This window comes from Chiloscyllium plagiosum, unplaced genomic scaffold, assembly GCF_037043375.1.
Source record: "Chiloscyllium plagiosum isolate Xiang-an unplaced genomic scaffold, Cpla_swu_hap1 HiC_scaffold_12, whole genome shotgun sequence".
Taxonomy (NCBI): domain Eukaryota; kingdom Metazoa; phylum Chordata; class Chondrichthyes; order Orectolobiformes; family Hemiscylliidae; genus Chiloscyllium; species Chiloscyllium plagiosum.
In genome coordinates, this window is record NW_028270150.1 from 23,838,353 (window position 1) to 23,861,519 (window position 23,167).

Below are 23,167 nucleotides of genomic sequence, written 5' to 3' on the forward strand. Positions count from 1 at the left end.
TCGGGCACAGGCCCTTCTTCCTGAAGAAGGGCCTGTGCCCGAAACGTCGAATCTCCTGTTCCCTGGATGCTGCCTGACCTGCTGTGCTGTTCCAGCAATAAAGTTTCAACTTTGATCTCCAGCATCTGCAGACCTCACTTTCTCCACCTTGTTAAACTGACCTTACACACCTTAACAAATTTCCAATATTGTTAAATGGCTCTACATAATGAATGCTTTTCTACCTTGTTAACCCTTGCCTGCAGCACCCCAATGTTAAATGCAAGTTCTTGTATGATCTGAGTCATGCTCAGCTGAACCTGTTTCACAAAAGTCAGAACTTAACTCTTTGTCTACCTACTTGTACCCATACACATTCTCGTTCCCTCTTTTTACCATTTCATGATAACCACCGAGATGGCACTGCTAGCTTTCATAAGACTCTGACAGCCAGTATTTAAGCAAGTTATTGATACCCAACATACAATGATTTATAACAACAAAAATTACTAGTCCGTTACAGTAATTGGAGTTTGAAGAATCCTCCCATTTGGAAAAAAACTTCACCAGTAAAGTTCTTAAGTCCACAGTCCTTAATGACTACTCCATTCCCTGCAAGTTGAGTGGAAACGAGGCAGTTCTCTAAAATCTCCTTTACCAAAGTCCAACATGGAAACGAAATTCAGTCTGTCCTTCTGCATCACTCCACGGACAAATCTGAAATCTTGGGTAAGGGTATTTAAATATTTAACAAAGCTGGCGAGACTTCTGTCCTTACACAGATGCTTCAGATGAAGTATGCCAGCGCATCTGAGCATGCAGTGCAGCAGCAGCAGCAGGCTAGATGAATGTAGCGTTCTTTGCTGCTTCTGCTCCCGCTCTGCTGTTAAATTTAACAAAGCCAACTGGCTGTTGTGATGTTAGCTTGATCAGTGAACCTTAATATCCCTTAAATGATCGAAAGAGAAGGTAAAGCTCACGTGATTTCATGCCCGTAGGAAACCCACTGTTAGAAGCATATCTACATCCTCTTCATTGTTAGCTTCAATTTTCGTGTTCATGACTGTGGAGCTGATTGAATCTGTTGGATCAGGTTGCGGAAGGATGGGCTGTGGTCCGAAGGTGTGCTTTACCTGTGGATGGAGACAGTCTCGAGATGGTTAGCTGCTGAAAGTATCTTTGCATTTCCTCTCTCGTTCCTTCCTTACCAGGGTGATTATCAGTATGAAGACAGTCACACATTTAACTACACAAAATTGTGTCTGCCTATTTCAACATTCCTTTGAATTCTTGAAGTCTTTTACTCTGTTCACTATTTATGACATTATCAAGTTTTATACAATCCATAAACTTCTAAATTGTACTGCCTAAACAGTTATGAACAACACTCTATGGTCCTAAAATCAAATCTTCGGGGGACCCCATTCAGGTTATTCAAAAATTATTTTCCTTTAACCAATTGATACCTAGCTAATGTGAAAGCTGTCAGGAAAAGAATTTCAAAAGTCTGGAACAGCAAGAAAACAACTGTTTTCTGTACTTCAGCAATTGAAGAGGGAGTTTTGGTTCAGATTTAAATCTCATATTTGTGGGAAACAAATGCTGAATATTTTAAAATATAAGGTGTTCGACAAGGTTCCCCATGGGAGACTGATTAGCAAGGTTAGATCTCATGGAATACAGGGAGAACTGGCTCAAAGGTAGAAGACAGAGGGTGGTGGTGGAGGGTTGTTTTTCAGACTGGAGGCCTGTGACCAGTGAAGTGCTGCAAGGATCGGTGCTTGGTTCTCTACTTTTTTGTCATTTACATAAATGATTTGGATGCGAGTTAGTAAGTTTGCAGATGACACCAAAATTGGAGGTGTAGTGGACAGCAAAGAGGGTTACCTCAGATTACAACAGGATCTGGACCAGATGGGCCAATGGGCTGAGAAGTGGCAGATGGAGTTTAATTCAGATAAATGCGAGGTGCTGCATTTTGGGAAAGCAAATCTTAGCAGGACTTATACACTTAATGTGGGTTGGCATCATGCTTTGTTCAATAATTCTTCTGTAAAGTAACTTGAGACCTAAAAGGTACTGAATATAATAAGGACTCTAACAGGAATAGACTATTTGGCCATTTGAAGTTTGTTCTGCCATGGCTGATGTCTTGTAGTCTCAACTCCACCTTCCTTTCTGCACACATAATCTTTCCTTCCCTTGTTGCACCAGAAACATATCTGGCTCAGTCTTTAGTGTATTAGGCGACCCGGCCTCCACTGCTTTTTGGGGAAGAGTTTTCCATAAATTGACAATTCCCTTAAAGAACTTTCTTCCTTGTCTCTACTTTAAAAGGGAGAATTTTTTAAAAAGTTGGTCCCTTCATTCTGACTTTCCCACAAGAGGAAACATCCTTCTGGCATCTACCCTATAAGGACTCTTCAGGATCTTATTTCCTTCGGTAAGATAATAACATTTCCAAGCAGGTTGATTAAAAACTATTTTCACCTCTAGTTTAAACTTCAGTGGATATGGGCAAACTTGTTTCATTAGATAAGCATTTCATCCCAGAAATGGTTCAGTTGAATCATCCTTGTGCTGAAATTACGTTTTATTTCATGTAAGGAGACCAAAACTACGTAGTGCTCGAGATGTGGTTGCTAAGTCCTGGTGTAGCTGAAGTAAAACTTCTTGTAAGTTGTTCTGATTAGTCAGCAGGGCTAAGCAGTTCCGCACCAACAGACCAGATGTAAGTTCTACAATCTTTCCACATTCAATATTGAATTATCGTGTATGATAATGCAATTATAATAGGAAGAGGAGGCTTTAAAGAGATTCCTATTCTTGATGATGGGGGATCCCAGCACATAAGTACAAAAGTGCATTTGCATCAGTCTTCAGCCAGCAGTGCTGAGTGTTTGATTCACCTCCGCCTCTTCCAAAGGTCCCCATCATCTCACATGCCAATCTTAAACTAATTGCCATGTGACATCAAGAAACAGCTGAAGACATTGAATACTATCAAGCTATTGATCCTAACAGCATTCAGGCAGTGTTGAAGGCTTGTGCTGTCGAACTAGGCAGGCTTAAGCCAAGTTGTTTCAGTGCAGTTACAACATCAGCATTGAACTGACTATGTGGAAAAATTGCACATGTGTCTTGTGTATAATGACAAATTCAAAACTATCAATTACCACTATCACTCTACTTGAGCATCTGCAGAGTGATTTAAGGAATTATTGACTGACTGTTTCAAATTGATACTTCAGTTTAGGTTCTCTTGGAACCACTCACCTCATGAAAAAACTGAACTCTCTAGTGATGAGTGTGGACTACCTTTGAGCTCAAGATAGCATTTGACAGTGTATGTTATCCAGCAGAACTAGCTGAACAAGTGGATGAGAATCAGTGGAGGAAATTCTCTACTGGTTGGAGTCATATGTATCATGAAGGAAGATGGTGTAGCTATTGGAGATAAATTATGTTGAGACACTGCTGCAGGAGTTCCTCAGGGTAGTGTCCTAGGCTCAGAACTTCAGCTGCTACATCCATAAATTCTCTTGTATCCTAAAATCAGAGATGGGCATGTTCTATGATCATTACAGATGGGGTTCCTGGGGTTTGTGGTGATGTCATTTCACGAAAATTCTATGCAAGGACTGCCACAAATGCTACGTAGGACAAACAGGAAGAAAGTTAGCCACCAGGCTACACAAACACCAGCTAGCTACAAAAAGACACAACCCTCTCTCCCTCGTAGCCCTACACACAGATGAAAAAAAACACCATTTCGACTGGGACAACACATCTATCCTGGGACAGGCTAAGCAAAGACATGCCAGAGAATTCCTAGAGGCCTGGCACTCCAAACGCACAGATCTAGATGCCATCTATCAACCCCTCAGAAAATGAACAGGAAATGACATCACCGCAAACCCCAGGAACCCCTCCAGGAGAAAGCTATAAATAGAAAGCAGGAGACAATAGCTTCGCTTCACTTGGAGGTCGCCACTGAAGATGTTACCTAGCCAGGTAATGAAACGTATGGATATCAAACCTACAGCTCAGCGAGCAAACCTACACCCTAAATAAATGTTTAACTTTGTTAACTGTTGTAAGAACCTGCTGCTGTCCTGAATCAGCCAGAGGACAAGGTCATGCCTGTCTCAAAATCCTTGCCTAAACCGCGTGTTAAGAGGCGTAGCTCTTCTCCCCTCTCGTTCTCTCTCTCTTTTCCCCCCCCCCCACACCCCTTTTAAAAAAAAGGTTGGGGATTTGAAGTGGGAATTGAGGTGCCAAGGGCAACAGGAGTTGTGAAGCACAACTGGCAAAGTCTGGTAACATTGGACTCTCTCGTGGCGAAGAATATATAGTCCAGTTACAGTTGAAGTTAAAAGTTGGGTGCTGTCTGTACTTGTAATTTCCAATGTTATGAGGAAGAGGAGTTGCTCACTGACCAAGAGCCAAACTCAGTGGAGCAAATATTACCAAGGTGGGAAATGTGGACACTGAGTAACCATGATACCCTGTCAGTGGCCGGGAGGGGGGAGAAGTCTCACCAGTAGAGAGCACACCTTGCTAGGAGGCTGTTACAGCTGTACAGACAGTTCTGGGGCAGTATTATTAGCCGGGAGTAGAGAAGTCCCCCCCGGTTAGAAATACTTTACTGTTGGTGGTATCTGTGGGTACACAATCTACAAAGTGGCAGATCAAAGTTTTAAGGGGGATAACTGTAGATTCCCTTATTGAGAAAGACAAGGGTTGACAGAGCAAATGAAGAAAAGTGATTGGGATCCATCCCAGACATTAGCACAACAGAGAGAGTGGGTAGATAAACAAATGGAATAAAACTAGAAAGATATGGGTAATGTTTGTTCAATTAGACCTGCTAATTGGGATACTATGTGGAGAAAGGACCAGGCACAAGTTAAAAAGCTGGAGGACAGAATATAAGAGTTAGAGTAGGGAACAATGTAAAATACTGCAGCTACTGCAACAGAACAGGACACATAAAAGCAGCATGCTGGGCAAAGTATGGGGTACCCCAAACACCACCCGGAACACTGAGGGAGTCCTGAGGTCAGCAGAACTGACGATCAGCTACCCCTGTTAGTAAGGGTAAGGGAGAATTTACATGCCTGCAGCAAAAGGAGGGAGGTAATGTGAAATGCTAGTAGATAGGGCCGCTCCTGTGTCTATCACAAACTTATCCTTACCCCACACAAATAAAATGATTCGCTTAAGCAGGGTAGGAGGGGATAAAAGGCCAGCTTACCATAAAATTCTGCATATGCCAACATAACGAGGGCACCGTAATGGGTAATGATCTCATGAGAGAATATAATGTTCTAATCGATTGTGCAAAAGGGAAATTGATTTGGCCTGTACAGGCCGGTTGAAAGACCGAGATTGGGAAACTTACAAGTCACCTTGACAAATATTAAAGTGCATATGGCTCTGGATGGCAAGGATAGAAGAGGGTTCACCACCGTAGGGGGGAATCCCCTATCTGACACCAATTAAGAATTTAGGCACTATTGTATGCCGTTGAATAGTCAAAAGAGGCTGCAGTAATAAATTAAAAGCCCATCAAAAGGAGCCAGCAAAAGAGAGTCCAAGTTGGCTAAAATTCAAAGGGAACCAGGCAGCAGACCGAGCAGCTCAAAGCCCTAGAATAAGAAACCATTGACAAGGCTGCAATAGCCATTATTGAATTACCAAAAGATGCTATCCAAATTCAGCAGCTACAGGACACCACTCAGGAAGAGAGAGAGAGAGCAATGGAAACTGCAGCGGGCATTCAAAAGGGAAACTGGTGTCCGGAGGCAAGTAGACAAGGTGGTCGCACCAGCATGCATACAGAACACATTGTTTGAACTGCACCACGGGCTCTCCCGTACAGGTAGAGGGGCCATGATAGCAAGCCTAGGGAGAGTAGTGGTGGAAGGGAATGGGAAGAGATGTGGCCAAGTACTGCTGTCGACGCATGGTTTGTGCACAACATAACCCAGGGAAACCCATAAAAGGTAAGACCTCGGGGACCTTGGGAGCACCTTCAGGTAGATTTTGCAGGGCCACTACCACCCTCCCATGGGACTGCCTGGTCATCATAGACCAATTCACCTGTACGTAGAAGCATTCCTGAGCAAACGCTGCAGTGCGAACCACTGTGGCCAGAATATTAGTGGAGGAGGTAATCCAAGATGGGGGGGCTACGCCTCCAGATAGACTCTGACTAAGGGACACATTTTACAGGCAAGGCCATGAAGACTATGTGCCAATTACTCAGCATTAGACAAAAATTTCGCATCTACTATCAACCCTAGAGCTCAGGGATGGTAGAGAGAGTGAATGGAAGGCTCAAAAATACTTTAGCTAAGGCTATACAAATCTCAGGCAGACCATGGGCTGAAGTATTGCCAGCTATACTGATGAAATTAAGAGCCACCACTAATCAGGCAACCGGGCTAACACTATATGAATTAATGACCGGGCAAGCAATGCAATTGCCAGAGACAATAATCACAGTTGGAGCTGATGTGGGTCCACTAAAAGACAAAATTTGGTGATACGTGATATAATTAAGCACCCAATTGAAAAGGATGTGGAAATCTGTAATTGGTAAACAGGACAGAAAGGACAAGGCAGGGGAACTCCATCTTTCCTGAGGTTCCAGCACCAGGAAGCCATGTCCTGGTGCGAACGTTGCCTGGCAAGCCAGGCTTTGCCCCAAAATCAAATCGGCTGCGTGATGTGATAGTAAGTGGGAACACGTGTACCTGCATAATATGAAAGGAAAACACACATGGAAACACTGGACCCAACTAAAACCGTCTAGAGACTCCTGTGACTAAACTAATATCATTGACCATTCCCCAGATGCAGACAGGTACAGCGGACAAGATTGCCATCCCGGGGAGAGTACTGAAAACACAACAGAACAAACCACACAGAAGCATGACTGCACCTCCTAAAAAAAGCAAAGACTGACTGACTAACTTTATTTTAACTGCAAAATGTATATATCTGTATGTACTTCACTGTGTTTAAGTGTTGTGACTGTCGGTAATGTGGCCTGACCATCTCAGGCAACCGTACCTCAAAAACTCTGGAAGCAATTAATCTACAGCTGGCTAAACTCAGACTCTACATGTCGCAGACAAGTTCCGCAGTGGATTATCAATTAACACAACAAGGGGGAGTTTGTACAATTATTGGTGACCATTATATCATCCAAGTTATTGATGCCTCCTATAACATTACAGACGCCATCAAGAATGTTGGAGGCTAGCTAGATAATTTTCGACAGGGAGCCACAGTTACAGACAGCTGGCTAAATTGGTTGATAGGTAAATCTTGGGGACTCTCTTTGGCACATGGGATAGTTCTCATTGCACTCACCCTGGTATTCTGTGTGGGCCTCGGATGTTTAAAGCTCTGCTATCAGGCGCTACTGACAAGAACTGTACCAGCTGTGAGTGTCATCATAGAAGAGCCCCCAATGAAATTGGCACTCCATGATACCCCTTGGCAGGGGGAGCTCCTAGAGATGACCTACCCTACATGTAAATTGGGTGGTCTGCGGGAGATCTCCAAAGTTGCCTCCTTGACCACAAAAAGGGGGGGGGGGGAAGGCTGAAGTGGGAGATGCCACGGGGCAGGGTGACACTAGGCACACGGATGCACAAGATGGCCGCTGAGCCATCAGTTGGCCACTTGACACACAAGATGGCTGCTGGACCACAATATGGAAAGAGACCGCAGAGCAAACACAGACACTGGTGCCACCAGAATGCCAGCATAATGCACTTGCAACCTAGTTGATACGTTTAGGCGGGTGGGTGAGAGAATACACGAGTAGCATAAACTGTCTGCTGAAGTGCCAACACCTTTGATAGAAATGCTAACAGTTTGGTACAGACTCAATATACCATGCTAATAGCCAGGGCTGCAGTAATCGTCCCTTTCAGGAAGAGCGATTATCACCCATTCCTACAGGAATGGACGTCCGTGCAGACATTGAAACTGACAACAACCCCACTGAAATTAACAAATACTGCGCTGGAACTGACAATGGCTTCCTCTCCTGATGTCCCCAACAGTACCCTTCCACCATCTGCCCTGAATGACTGCACCAAAACTATCAACAATTCTGCAATATTTATAATAAACAAACAATGTTACAGAGATAATAACCTCAACACTGACCTATTGTATCACAGGGTGTGTAAAAGTGTCTTGACACGTGCGAGAGAAAACTTGCAGCTGACCGCTGTGCTGTTAGTGGCTTTCTCTCCCTGGAGTTCCGATATTTTCTTGTATAATAAACTCTGTCGTTGAACCCTGACTCTGACTCAGAGGCTGGTGATTTTTCCCCACAACATATCTATAAAATATATATATAGTGAATAGTTGAGGTCCAAGCACTGATTCTTACAAGACCCCACTATTCAGTTCCTGCTGTTGAGAAAAAGAGCTGTTTATTCCTACGATTTCCTATCTGTTAACTAGTTTCCTATTCATCTCAAAGCACTATTCCCCCCCTGCAATTTCCTTCCTTTTTGCCCTGAAATCTTTTGGGCATCACTTTATTTTTGAGGTTATGATGTGCAAGTTGTTATGAGATGATGGCCTCTTGCATTTTGCAAAACTAAATGGCATTTGTGGGAGCTCATGAGCCAAAATTAATTGAATACTTCTGTATCTGGGGTTAGATTTGGATATTTGACAATATCCCAGAGAGAGTAATTTCTCTGGCTGTATGGATGTTGATGACAAAGTCTTCATTTGATAAAAGCTGTTTGTTTTTTAAGAAAAAACGCACTGCAGCATTGTGCTAGCCTGCATGTTTTGATCTAACCAACCACTTGAATCAATGAGAACTTGGCAATAGACTGACCTTCCTTGCTGTAGTGTTAAGCCAAGTAATTTTACAGCAGGTTATGGTATAACTTTTGGCATGCAGTCACTGTGTAGTCATGTGGCAATGCGCCGACCAATTTGACCACAGATGACTTCGAGATACTGTTATGAAGGTGTAGGTGTGTACTGTACCTTTGAGAGAGTGAAAGCAAGGACTGACTGACAGCATAGCGTGCTGAACAATTTAAAAATGTAACATTTGGTTGTGAAGCAAATAGCTGGAGCTGCGTTGCCATGGTACGCAACAAATTCGAATTCAGCCAGTTAGTTTAAAGTATGCCCCAAGATACCAAAAAAAACTAATCGAATTTGAAATTTAATGTTTTGATGACATCAAACCAATGAGACGATCCATTGTCTTGGGGATGTAAAAATCGGGTATTTTGAATAGTTGGGTAGAATGGCAAAGAGCAGCCAAACACCAACTAACAGCTTGCAGAATAGCTCTCTAAAAGGTACCCGTCCATAAGAAATTTGTGCAGCAGAAGACCAAAGAAAGAAGCGGAGGGCTTTGAGTCCTTCGTGATGGGGGATGGAGGTGTACAGGGACTGGATGTCCATGGTGAAAATAAGGCGTTGGGGACCGGGGAAGCGAAAATCATGGAGCAGGTGGAGGGCATGGGTGGTGTCCCGAACGTAGGTGGGGAGTTCTTGGACTAAGGGGGACAGGACGGTGTCAAGGTATGCGGAGATGAGTTCGGTGGGGCAGGAGCAGGCGGAGACAATGGGTCGGCCGGGGCAGTCAGGTTTGTGGATTTTGGGCAGGAGGTAGTAGCGGGCGGTGCGGGGTTGGCATGCCATGCTTCTAGGAATTCTCGTGCGTTTATCAGTTTGGCTGGACAAACCAATCAGAGATACGTGTGGCATTCCAACTGAAACTCAACTTGACAAATCTTCTCAAAACGCCATCGGTAAAGACAGCGAAAAAATGACTGAACATTGCTAAAAACTTTACATACCACACAAGTGTGTAATGTGATGGGAATTTCAGTGATTGTGTGATGCCAGATATATAACTATGCGTTCCAATGACTGTATCAAGTATTGACCATGCCAATAGCACTGAACCAACCTTTACCTGCAAGCTTCAGAACAGTATGTCCACTATTAGATGTGATTCTGCAATTGGAAATCATCTATTAAATAATCCAGAGATGCCAAAAGTGACACTCGTAGCCAATTTAAGAACATTAGTTTAAGAACATTAGTCACGCTTGCAGTGTGATGCATTTGTGTGTGCTAGCAACTACATTTCTATGCTCTTCCTCCAGTTTGCTTTGTCTTGAGATTTAATATTTGCGAGAATATTCTAAATGCTTGCATTTATGCAGGGCTTTCAGTCTAGAAAATGTTACAGCATTTGTAGAGAAGGTAAATTGAATGAATGACACACCTGAGAGAAAGATGCTTATATGGAAAAACTCGTTTGGAGAAAGGGCGTATGGTGAAGCAGTGTGAAAGGAGTTCAATAAGTAAAGGTGAACAAAGTTTAAAAATCACACAACACCAGGTTATAGTCCAACAGGTTTAATTGGAAGTACACTAGCTTTCGGAGCGTCGCTCCTTCATCAGGTGATCAGCTGAAAGCACTAGCTTTCAGAGCGGAAAACCACCTGATGAAGGACCAGCGCTCCGAAAGCTAGAGCTTCCAAATAAACCTGTTGGACTATAACCTGGTGTTGTGATTTTTAACTTTGGTTAAGATCTGTCTTTTTGTCATGTTGATAGTAGTAACTTGACTGAAAACAACTTATTTGATATGTATATGTAGGGTTTTTAATATGTATAATAAATCAGATCTTTCAAGGTGTGAGAATTACATGTAAATTACTACTATCTTTTTTTAATTCTGACAAGATTGTGTTCTAAGCTCCTTTGGAAATGTGGAGCCATACTTTTACTCCAGTGTTTTTTTATTTCAGGACTTTCTTTAAAACTGCAGTAGCTGTTTGTCCACAGTTAACTTAGCAGAGCAGTTTAAATTTACATATACAAGTCAGGAGGTTCTGGTCTCTTTGTATTAGCTAGATGATGATATAAGCAGCAGCATTTGGTGAGGTGGGTGGAGAGGGACAGAGTGAAACAAGTACTAGCTGTGCAGACCTTGCACAGACCTTACTTTGAAGAAGACTATTGCAAATGAGGTACCAGAGAGCTTCTGCACAACTACAGGTTGAAAATGTAAGTTCTCAAATTGAGTCAACATTGACCAATTGGAAAAGTAATTCAGTTAATAAGATAAAGAGTAATAACCAAGAAACAATTTTCTGATCAAATAATTTCATGGATTTTCAATTCTTTTCCTCAGGCGGAGAGACCTCAGCATGCAAACCTTCAACTGTTCGGCTTGCACCGTCATTTTCATTTCATGCTGCTGGCCTTCAAATGGCTACGCAGGTGCCTCATTCTCACCAGCAATACAGTGACCGTCATCAACAGACTATAAACGACCAGCAGGTACCAGCATTGTCCTACACTGACCAGCTTCAGCCAACTGTAACTAATCAGGTATGAATGTCAGTTTGTAAACATATGTAGCAGATCTGCTCTTGCATTTGTTCATTTCTGAATCCATCAGGTTTACTGATGAGGTAATACTTTAGAAATCTTTTGAAAATTAGGCAGAATGCAGAAGCATGAAAAAAGGGGTCCCTGGTTTGTTTTATGGTTAGTAAAGTTATAGGCATATGTTTTCCATAGGCTATCAAAGATTCCGGACACTAGCTCAGGGTTTCCCTAAGTGTGGGCATGGACAAAAATTGCACTATAAACTCTAATATACCAATGGCGGATTGGAGTTTTGACTGAGTTATGATGCTGCAATCCTGCTCTAACAAGCAGTCAACTTTCCAATTTATCCTTCTTCTCTACACTCTCAGGTTCCTCTGTTTCTGTTGTCATTCCCTTTCTCTCTGTTCACGTTCCCTCTCCTCTCCCTGTATCTCTTGCCCCGTGCCTCCTCCCCCGCTGCTCAAGTAAACAGCAGTTAGGAGGAGTCTTGGGTAACTTGTTCTATAAAAGAACAGTAATCCTTTTCACGGTCCTAGTGTTTTAAAATGATTCTTTAGTTACTTCAGTCCATACGGAAAGATATGGTAAAACAAAAAAACTGAAATTTTTGCAGTTGTCACAAATATTTTCAAATATTAAGTATACTTCTGCAAATAGATTTCTTGTTTTGAATTAGAATTTCTGAAATTTATGATCTGAACATATTTTAAAGTTGTGTTCTTCGTCTTAAACTTCGCAAGAATCTTTCTAATCTAGCTCATTTATCTCACCAAAATGGAATCTCAGTTTCTTGACACTGACGGCTTTTTGTACATTTCAGCAAGATGAGATGTGCAAGCATTGGCTGTCAAACTATTCTCCTAAGAGTTTGACAGTTGCCTTCTACTAAATCTTAGGGGTTCCAGTTCTATTTTCTCATCTCCTCTTTGCTTAAGTTTTTATGTAAATCACAATTCTTTGGATTTTTGAGGCGATCATACCATAACGTGAATTAGGATGCATTCTTCACTGTTGTGGCTACCGTTTCTAACTTGAGAGCAAAATTAGTTCGTCTGGACCACAATTGTATCTTTCAGCAAGAATGCAAAAACCCCAGCTTTGTGTTGTGTGGAGGCTCTTAGGAATGAAAAAAACAATTTAAAAGAAGTCCACTCACTATGATGATCAGTATTTACCATTTCTGTGTTCAGGTCTTGAAAATTTTATTTGATATTTATTTTGTAATGGAAACTGACTGGATGCTCCTCCTTATTTCACTGTTTCTTAAAAGCTAAAGTAACGTGTCCTAAAGCTGAACCACATCTACCACCTTGATGTGTCCACAAAAATCCGATTTCATCCTGCAGTGTGTCGTATGTGCTTCAACTGAAAGGATGAACTTGACTATTTGAGGGTTCATACAACTTTCTGCTCTCTGCCTTTTTAGTCCAGGAATGCTGGCATTTTCCACTGGATATAATAAGTATTCAAATCTATCAACATGGAAAAGCTTCATTACTATCAGCACTTTTTTTTTTAACAAATGGATCTAAACTTTCAAATTGGATTTCTGATTCACAAAATAGTATTTTTTTGACTATTTGAACATGTAGAGACCATATATTATCACAAACTATGGCCTTGAAATATAATTAAGAAAACCTTCCCTGGCATAATTCGAGGTTCAGTAGCAATTTGATCAGAATAATCCATTGTATGAGTACTTTATCCTACCCTATGATGTATGGGTAATTCTAATGGAATTTAGTGCATGTTTTCAGTTTAATGTATTGACTGTAAAAATGCTGTTCTTGGATGAGAGGAAGCAGATTTGATGTAACTTTTGAAAGGGAATTTGATGTATTATTGAAAAGGAAAATATTACATGTCAGTGGGAAAGGAGATAGTGCCACTAATTGGATATATCTTGCAGTAATATGAACAAAACAGGCTCTCCCATGATGTGAGATGCTTTAATTTACAGTCAAGCTGTTTTTTGGTCTGGTATGGTCAGTCTTTCATCACAATTATGTAATGTAAATTTTATACAGTGCCTGGTTCCTTGAATTAAAATTACCATTTATTTCAGGTAATGCCTGACGTTGTCATGTTGCAACGGCGAATGCCTCAGACGTTTCGGGACCCTATCATTGCTCCGCTGAGGAAACTCTCTGTTGATTTGATCAAAACATACAAACACATTAATGAGGTAAAATTTACAATTTTAACAAGTTCTATTTTTGAACCATATTAATGAAATCTCTGCAAAAAAATTGAAAGAAAAATTCAAAATGTGCAGTTTGAAATAATTTTGCTTGTTGAACCAACTTTATTTACCTTTGAACTGTTAGAGGAAGAGAACAGCCTCATTGGTTGGAAGAAACCTATCAAATTAAGGACAGTGACTCACTGACATTAACATTTTTCTGAAAAAAAAAGGCATGCTGTTGAAGCTTTCAATTTGGTAATAGTCAGGACCGAATCATGCGTGCTTTATTTCAATTTATGCTGAATGAAAAGATGGTGTTGATTGGTTGAAAAATGAACATTGCCATGGAGAATACACCACTGAACAGTTAACTGACCAGCTAAACTCAAACCAGGCAAGTCAGTTGGTCAGGGCATTGCCACGGGAAATGTACCATGGAATGGCTGACCTCCAAGCTCCAGTTGAATTGAAAAAGGTAAAATGTGTGGACTTGTTTGCAAAGGTCTTTTTTGGCTGAATACTGACCAAAGCTATTCAGTCTCTGCCTGCAGAAGTTAGAATGTAATGCTCAATATTAGATGTGATTAGGATGCACTTACTTAACAATCCCAGTTGTGCTAAGAGTTGCCATAAAATACAATTTCAGGTTGTCAAACGGCCCCTCCATGTAGCTCACTTAATGTGTGTTTTGTAAACAAACACAAGCTTTGTGAACAGCTATTTTCTGGTGAATTTGCCATAGTGCTGCAACTGGCTAGTGTTAACTTGCCTGGTATTAGAAGTAGGAAATGACCACATTAGCATGCCCTGACTATAACTTTGCTAGGTTTATTGATCAGAATAATGAGAAGGGAACATCATGGAATAATAAACTGGTTGGAGAGACTCTCTTGTGTTCTAACGGTACGTAATAAAATCGCTGAGCAGGTTGATTAGAAAATAGGTTAAATGCAAAGGAAAATAAATTGGTTGGCTCATCAAGACTTATCAGGTTTTACTGATGCCTGTGGATAATATGGGATGAGCATTACCTATGACATTTTCAGCCTTTTAGAGTGAGCCAGTGTCGAACTGAAAATTGTGACACAAAATCTCCATTCGGCCCCTCAAGTCCACATAGACCCTCTGAAGAGCATCTCACCCTGACCCATCCCCGACCCTATTCCTGTAACCCTGCATTTCTCATGGTTAATCCACCTATCTGCACATCCCTAAATACTGAACAATTTAACGTGACCAATCTTTGTGCTGTGGGAGGAAACCACAGTACCTGGAGGAAACCCACGCAGACTCAGAACATGTGCAAACCCAACACAGTTGCCAGAGAATGGAATCGCACCCACGTCCCTAGTGCTGTGAAGCAGCAGTGCTAACCACTGAGCTACCATGCTGCCCCAGGTATGTCGTGCATATGCACTGATTTTAAATTCTTTGCAGAGGTGATGAAGCAGCAGATAGTAGAGTGCCTCTGAGTATTATTTACATTGATTTACATGAAATTTGAAAAGCATGATGTGGAATTGGGGCCATATCATTGACCTTGTCATGAAATTAATTGGCATCAGATAAAGTAGTTTATTTTTTAAACTAAGTGAATACAATAGCTTTCCCATTTGCTAAATTTAAAGTTATGTGTTTGACACTTAATCTTCAGAATAGGCATTCCTTAGAATTTGTTTTTCTCCAAGCACACACAATTTGTAGTGAGTCTGTAGTGTTTGCTGCACAGGGGGCACTGTCTATCCTGAACTTTCAGCAAGTGCCACTCGAAACATAGTTCAAAGCCTACCTTTTGATTGATGGCATTTGTCACAAGAACTTGCAGTGACTTTTCATTTTGTGCGGCAAAGGATGCAGGCTTGTAGATATAACTCAAGATGGATACTCCATATGGAGTGCTGAGGTTGGTGGTCTGTCGGTGAATTGAACAAATCATCGTGGAATAGGAAGTAAAGTGCAACTTGGATGGTTTTGGTTTGTGGGTTTCCATCAATCGGCAGATATGGTGTTTGCCAGGTCAGGACTGTAGATAATGAACAGGTATGATGAATAACATCCTGAAGGAATTTCTGTTGTTACCTCTGCTATTTAGTATTTAATCACTTATCCCAAGAAGTTCTCAAGGTTGTTTCTTGGGTTGCTTCAAAAAAATGAGATTTAAAAAAAAATACACTGCTTCAACTAATTGGTCTGAGCAATTTAACAGCTCCTGCTATAATGCAGACTTTTGTTTGCCACTCTCCCAGTGTCTGAGTTGACAACAGCAGCTACCAAGTAGCCTCCACTTGCTCAGGAAGGAGAGAGAAGGAGATTGCTGCATTCAAATCCTTCAGCTCATACTCAAGATCATCTGCCCTCTTGCTGCCAATCCCAATTGTACACTTCTTGCCCATCTCTCGTTTTCATTTTAGAATTCAAGTATCTCATCTACTGACATAGACCAGTGGTGTTTTCATGCATGTATAAACGTTGCTCCACTTCCTCTTTCAATTTTTGCCAGCTTAGTTTGTTTGCATACTTGGGATTGTCTCAAGTGAAAGAGCAAGTTAGTATGTGAGAGCTACAGCAGGTAAAGTAGTTGTTGGGGTTAGATTGTGCGTTGCTGTTTTCATGGAGGATGAAGAGCAAAATATGTTGAGATATGTGCAAGGATTGACACTATGTACTGGGGGAGAAAAAACTGAAATAATTTCCAGACTTAGTTAAGTGCAGTCTGTTCTGATAAAACGCAATAGTTCCATTCCCATGTTATAAGAAAATGGCGTAATAGCAGCATAATAAACCAGTGGGACCAGATAGCATGATAGCCAATATAGGTTAGAAAAGTTAATTTACAAGTAATGGTCTAAATTCTTGAATCACATTATAGCAAATTCGTATTGAAGAAGTGCATGTTAAAGCAGAACTGACTACGTTCTAGCCTGCCTAATTTACCCTGCAACCCATCCCAACTTCCCTGTTGTTTTCTTTAAAGCATTGTTGTTGACATGTGTCAGCTGTACAGTTTTTTGACTTGATTCACCATTGCTAATGAGCCTATCACTTCATTGTTAGTAGTCTTGCTATATGTCACAGGGAGACCTAATAGTTCCTAACCAGTAGGCACCTCCAACTCTCAATTCAATCTAATAGTACCAAAGCAGACTTGAGATTCCTTTTAAGAAAATATTCATCATTAGTTGTTTTGTCCTGGCACAAATTATATTGCTTCTGCCTTCTAAATGAAAGAAACAGTGTATCAAATATGTATGCATATTTATAAGAAGGCTCTGGGCAGGAGAACCATCAGTTACGAAAATAGATTTAGGGGTTTGGGATTGCTGCTCTTGGAACGACGGTAGCCAAGAAATGTTGTGGTGGAAGTTCTTAAGAGGTTAACAAATTTTTAGTTGTCAGTAGTGTAAAGGGTTATCAAGATAGTATGGGTAAAAGGCATGCAAGTGTTTTCTCAGCCTGATTGAACTCGAGCAGAGCAGCCTTGATGGGCTGAATGGCCAAATCCTGTTCCTATCATTCCTATTGTCTACCTGGCAAGTAAGTTTGAAAAAAATTTTGTGTATTTCAGGTGTACTATGCAAAAAAGAAAAGGCGGCACCAACAGGGCCAAGGTGATGATTCAAGTCATAAGAAAGAACGAAAAGTATATAATGATGGTTATGATGATGACAACTATGACTACATCGTGAAAAATGGGGAGAAGTGGATGGACCGTTACGAAATTGATTCCTTAATTGGAAAAGGGTCCTTTGGACAGGTAAACTTTGATATTTGAAGTGAAATACTTGCCATTCAGATTGACTGACTGTACTGGAACCTTCATAAATTAATCGATAGGGTGCTGTTCTTTGAAGACAGAGAACATGTAAATGCATTGCACTGATTTATTTCAAGTAAATAGGTGACAGTCATTCACTGGTTTACTTCTTAGGGCAATACCTGACCATTCAGTCAACCTAAAGTAGAGAAGCAGGAGACTGGAAGAACGCAGGAAGCCAGGCAGCATTAGGAAGTGAAGAAACCAATGTTTCAGGTATAACCCTTCTTGAAGAAGTGTTATACCCAAAATGTTGACTTCTCCATTTCTTGGCTTGCTGTCGTCTTCCACTCTTCTGCTTGACTACATTGGATTCTAGCATCTGCAATTTTTTTGTCTCGTTCAGTCAACCTGCCTAGTTTAAAATTAAAACAAAGTCTGGCAATTAGCTGTCAATCACATTAATTGGTGCACATCAACCAAATTGCCACTCTATCATTGTACTCATGCAATAAAAATATTGACATCCTCCCTTGTAAATTGTCATGTATGCAGTTTGAACAATTTTCCGAGTCTTAAGTGATGTTTAAACTCCAGAGAAAAGTATTATTCACGTGTTGCCCCAAACATTGATCTGTGGCAGATGTTACTTTGCAAACACAAGACAGTTGAAAGTGGGTTATCTTCCTGGATCATTTTATAATTTGCTGAATTCTCTTTTCTGGTGACACGAAGGTAAATTCCATAATTTTTGAAGCCCTCCGTATATAGTGAAGAAATATTTGGGGGGGGGGGGTGGTGTTTCTATTCATTCGGCTTCATTGAAAGGCATTTTGGAGAAAGAAATGGGGCAAAAGAGCTTTTGCTCCTCACACAAGTTATCTTGGACTCTTGATCATATGAGCAGGTGAATTAGGAGCAGAAAGTGGACCATTTGGCCCCTTGAGCCTGTTCTGTCATTTAGTAAGCTCGTGACTGACCTGTTTGTGGTTTGAATTCTACATTTCCATCTACCCCAATAACCTTTGATTCCTTTCCCCAACAAGAATCCATTTACCTCAGTCTCAAAAATATTCAATGACTCTGTCTCTGCAGCCTCTGAGGTAGCATTCCAAAGTCATCATGCAGTAAAAGGTTAACCCTTAGTTCTATACTGTGCGCTGTAGTTTGGGACTAGTCCGCAAGTGGAAATATCCACCCTGCCACACTAGTCAGTTTATACTTCAGTCAAGTCACTCCTCACTCTTTTAAACTTGGAAGCAAACCAGTCTGTTTAACCTTTCCTCATAAGACAACTTTCAGTCCCAATATGAATCGAGTAAACCTTCTCTGAATTACCTTCAATACATTTGCGTCCTTTGTAAAACATGTAGAGCAAAATTGCACACAGTATTTTAAGATGTGGTCTCACCATAGAGTCATATAACACAGAAGCTGACCCTTCGATCCAACTTGTCCATACCGAACATAGTCACAAACTAAACTCATCCCACCTGCCTGCTCTTGGTCCATATCCCTCCAAACCTTTTCCTATTCGTGTGTGTATCCAAAGTCTTTTAAACATGGTAATTGTACCCACATCCACTGCTTTCTCAAAGGACTGGTAATGTCACATTTTTTTATGTTCAATTCATCTTGTAATAAACAGTATAATTCCATTAGCTGCCATTAATTACTTGTAGATCTGCAAACTGGTGTTCAGCTCCTCTGAGTTCTGCAGTTGTTCTGTTTAAGCAGGAACCTGCATTTTTATTCCTCCTGCCAAAGTGAGCAACTTCACATTTTCCATATCCTATTTCTACCCACTGACTGAACTTATCCTTGTTTGCACTTCGCATGCTTTGCAACCTAGCCTTGTGTCATCAGGTATTTTAGCAATTATTTATTTGCTCCCCTCATCTAAGAATCATTGAGTCATACAGCACAGAGACCAACCCTTTGGTCCAATTCGTCCATGCCAACCAAGTTTCCCCAACTAAATGAATTCCACTTGTTTATACTTGTTCCATAACTCTCGAAACCTTTCCTATTCATGTACATGTCCAAATATATTTTGAATATTCTAACTGTACCTGCATCTGCCACTTTGTCTGGCAGTTCATTCTATATCCATACCACCCAAGTTACACCCCAATAGGCCAAGGCACAAAACAAAAAACACAAAAGGTTATGATAAAAATGGATGGTTGAAACACAGAAATAAAACATCCTTTTTAAAAAGTGTTTTTTCCGCTCATTCTACACTGACATTGTCCAAGTCTGGTTCAGTGAGAGAAACTGGTTACGTTTTCAGATTTATTGTAAGTTGTGTGAGCAATCAACCACAGCAATTAAAATTCTGACCACCTCTTTCTCAGGGAAATTGGATAGATGCAATTAATCCAACACTTTTTTTTTTGAAAAAAAGTCTTTACTGCACCTATCTGCTGACTTGTGTGCACACCATCAACACTTACATTTATAACACCTTTTTAAAAAAAATTCTGGTTTTCTGTTCTTCAGACCAAAATGATTTAGTTCACACTTGCTTAAACTGCACTCCATCTGCCATATTATTGCCTATTCAGTATGTCTACATCCAGCTCTTTCACAAGCTCCCCAATGCTTATCTTTGCACCTTGCTTTCTCTCTTCAGTAAATTTAGATACTTTGATCTCTTTGCCTTCAAAGACATCAGTATAACTTCTAAACTAATAAAGCCCTCGCACTGAGCTTTACAGCACTTCACTTTGTACAGTCTTATCAACTAGAAATGCCCCATTTATGGCCATTCTCTGGTTTCTAAAAAATAATGAATTCTTTATTCATGTTATATATCTCCCCCCCAACTCCATGAGCACTTATCTCATCTTTTAATGTTTTGTGTGGCACATTACCAATGTGTTTTGGAAAGTCAGCTTTACTGTATCTGCTAGTTGCCTTTTATAAGGCTATAAGAAATAGGGACAGGAGCAATCCATTCGGCCCCTCGAGCTTGCTCAGCCATTCAGCAGGATCATGGTTGATCTGACGTTCCTCCCATTGAAGTTCCCTCCGAACTGTCAATTTCCCCTACTGATCAAGAATCTATCTTAACAAGTCTTAAAAATACACAAGAACTCCACCCTACAGCTCTGTGTGGCAAAGAGTTCCAAAGATACTTAACACTCAAAGAAGAAATTCTTCCTCATCTCAGTCTTAAATTGGTACCCCTTTATTTTGAGTCTGTGCCCTTGGTCCTGGACTCTACTATGAGTGGGAACATCCACTCAGCATTTACCCTCAAGCCCCTTAAGAATCCTATATATTTCAGTGAGATCACCTATTATTCTTCTAAACTCCATTGATATGAACTGTAAAAGTCTGAGCCCTCAGCTCAGACTCCTGCAGCACATCATTTATCACATCTTGCCAATCAGAAAAAGATGTGTGCATGCGCTGTTTTCTGTCAGCTGACCAATCTTTTATTCATGCTAATAAGTTACCCCTACACTATGAAATCCTACTTTGTTCAGTACCTTATCAAATGCCTTCTAGAAAACCAGATACAATACTCTACAGTGTCCTTTATCCACAGAGTAAGTTACTCCTTGAAAGAACTTCAATAAATTGGTTAAACTTGATTTCCCTTTCATAAAATTGTGCTGATTTTTATTGTTAACCTTGAGTTTTTTAAGTACCCAGCTCCGACCGCCTCAATGATCAACTCTAGCATCACCTACACAACAGACATCAAGTTAACTTATTGTTTCCTGTTTTCTGTCTCCCTCCTTTCTAGAATACAGGAATTATGTTTATTACTTCCCAGCCTGCTGGAACCTTTTCCAGATTCCATCAAATTTTGCTGGATTCTGGAAAGTTAACACCAACGCAACTAGTATCTCACTTAAGACCTTAGTATGCAATCAGGACCCGGGACTCGTCAGCACTATTCCACTTTTCTTCACCCCTGAGGCTCATATGTGGCAGTGACTTCAAGAATCCGATGTCATTGCCGTGATCAGCTTGCTGGAACATCAGATTGGCTGCCCACACAGCCTGAAGGGAAAATGTTTGTCAGCCTGCAGTTGCCTGAATTTGTTCAGTGTAGCTTTCCTCAGGAAAGACTGTTCAAAATTCAGTAGCTTTACTCCACTCACAACTGAGCCATGAGACTTCAAATGTATTATTGACTTGTTGTAAGCCAAGCATTTTGTTCCTTGCAAATGCAACATTGTTGTCGTTGTAGCCAGTGCAAACATCAAAATTATGTTTTTCTTTTTGTGAAATTTTCCAAAAAACCTTGGCTTTTGGTGAAGTATCAGAGAATTGGAAAACTGCCATTGTGACATCCCTGTTCAAAAAAGAAGGGAGGCACAAAGTGGGTAACTGTAGACTTAGATTGTTTGAGAATTGTTGGAATCAATTTTTAAAGAAGTAACAGCACATTTGGAAAACTAATCTAATCAGCTTGTCTTCATGAAAGGGAAATTGTGTAATTTATTAAGAGCTTTTTGAGTAAGTCTGTACCGCAGTGAATAGAAGGGAACCAATCGATGTGTTGTATTTGAATTTTCAGAAGACATTTGACAAGGTACCTCACAAAAAGTTGTTGTATGAGCCTATGGTTTTGGAGGTAGTATATTGATGTGGATACAGAATTGGCTAATGAGCAGGGAACAGCAAGTGGGATTAAGGAATTCATTTTCAAGTTGGCTACCTATAATCAGTGTTGAGAGTGTGCTGCTGGAAAAACACAGCAGATCAGATCTCATCCGAGGAGCCGGAAAATCAACGTTTCGGGCTGGAGCCCTTCATCCTGATAAACGCACACTCAACTCTAATCTCCAGCAACTGCAGACCTCACTGTCTCCTACCTGTAATCGGTGGACTGCCACAGGAGTTTAAATGATCTACAGGAAGCAAGCGAATGTACAGTAGGCAGTTTTGCAAATTAGGTAAAAATAGATTGAAAGGCAAGTTGTGAGAGAGATACAAAATGTTGACTGAAATATTGATAGGTTAAGTAAGTAAGTGGACAAAAAGTTGGCAAATGGAGGAGAATGTGGAAAAATGTGAACAATTCTTCCGTCGCCTCCGCCTCCGAGCTTACTTTCACAATCGGGACCCCCGCCAACCTTCCGAGGACCCCTTTGCCAACCTCCAACACACTGCATCCACCTGGACACCCCGCGCTGGCCTACTATCTGCCCTCGACCTCTTCATTTCCAACTGCCGCCGGGACATTAACCGCCTCAACCTGTCTACCTCCCTCCCCCACTCCAACCGCTCACCCTCACATCGCGCAGCCCTCCAATCCCTCTGCTCCAATCCCAACCTCACCATCAAGCCAGCGGATAAAGGGGGCGCAGTGGTAGTCTGGCGCACTGATCTCTACACCGCTGAAGCCAAACGTCAACTCGAGGACACCTCTTCCTACTGCCCTCTCGACCATGACCCCACCCCCCCATCACCAAACCATCATCTCCCAGACCATACAGAACCTCATCACCTCAGGAGATCTCCCACCCACAGCTTCCAACCTCATAGTCCGGGAACCCTGCACTGCACGGTTCTCTCTCCTTCCCAAGACCCACAAGCCTGACCATCCTGGCCGACCCATTGTCTCAGCATGCTCCTGCCCCACTGAACTCATCTCTACCTACCTCGACACTGTCCTATCCCCCCTAGTCCAGGAACTCCCCACATACGTTCGAGACACCACCCACGCCCTCCACCTCCTCCAAGACTTCCGTTTCCCTGGCCCCCAACGCCTCATCTTCACCATGGATATCCAATCCCTCTACTCCTCCATCCGCCATGACCAGGGCCTCCAAGCCCTCCGTTTTTTCCTCTCCAGACGTCCCCAACAG

The 23,167-nt window shown here is 41.4% G+C and overlaps 1 protein-coding gene across 4 annotated transcripts in view; it reads left to right on the top strand.

Annotated features, from left to right (window-relative positions):
- The window catches only part of dyrk1aa (dual-specificity tyrosine-(Y)-phosphorylation regulated kinase 1A, a), a 114,692-nt gene that overhangs the window by 66,763 nt on the left and 24,762 nt on the right, over positions 1–23,167 (top strand). For all 4 annotated transcript variants that reach the window (XM_043701351.2, XM_043701348.2, XM_043701347.2 and 1 more), the window contains 3 exons: positions 11,192–11,391; positions 13,463–13,582; positions 17,148–17,336. In XM_043701351.2, coding sequence (XP_043557286.1) covers positions 11,192–11,391; positions 13,463–13,582; positions 17,148–17,336 — 509 coding nt within the window. The remainder of the gene's footprint in view (positions 1–11,191; positions 11,392–13,462; positions 13,583–17,147; positions 17,337–23,167) is intronic.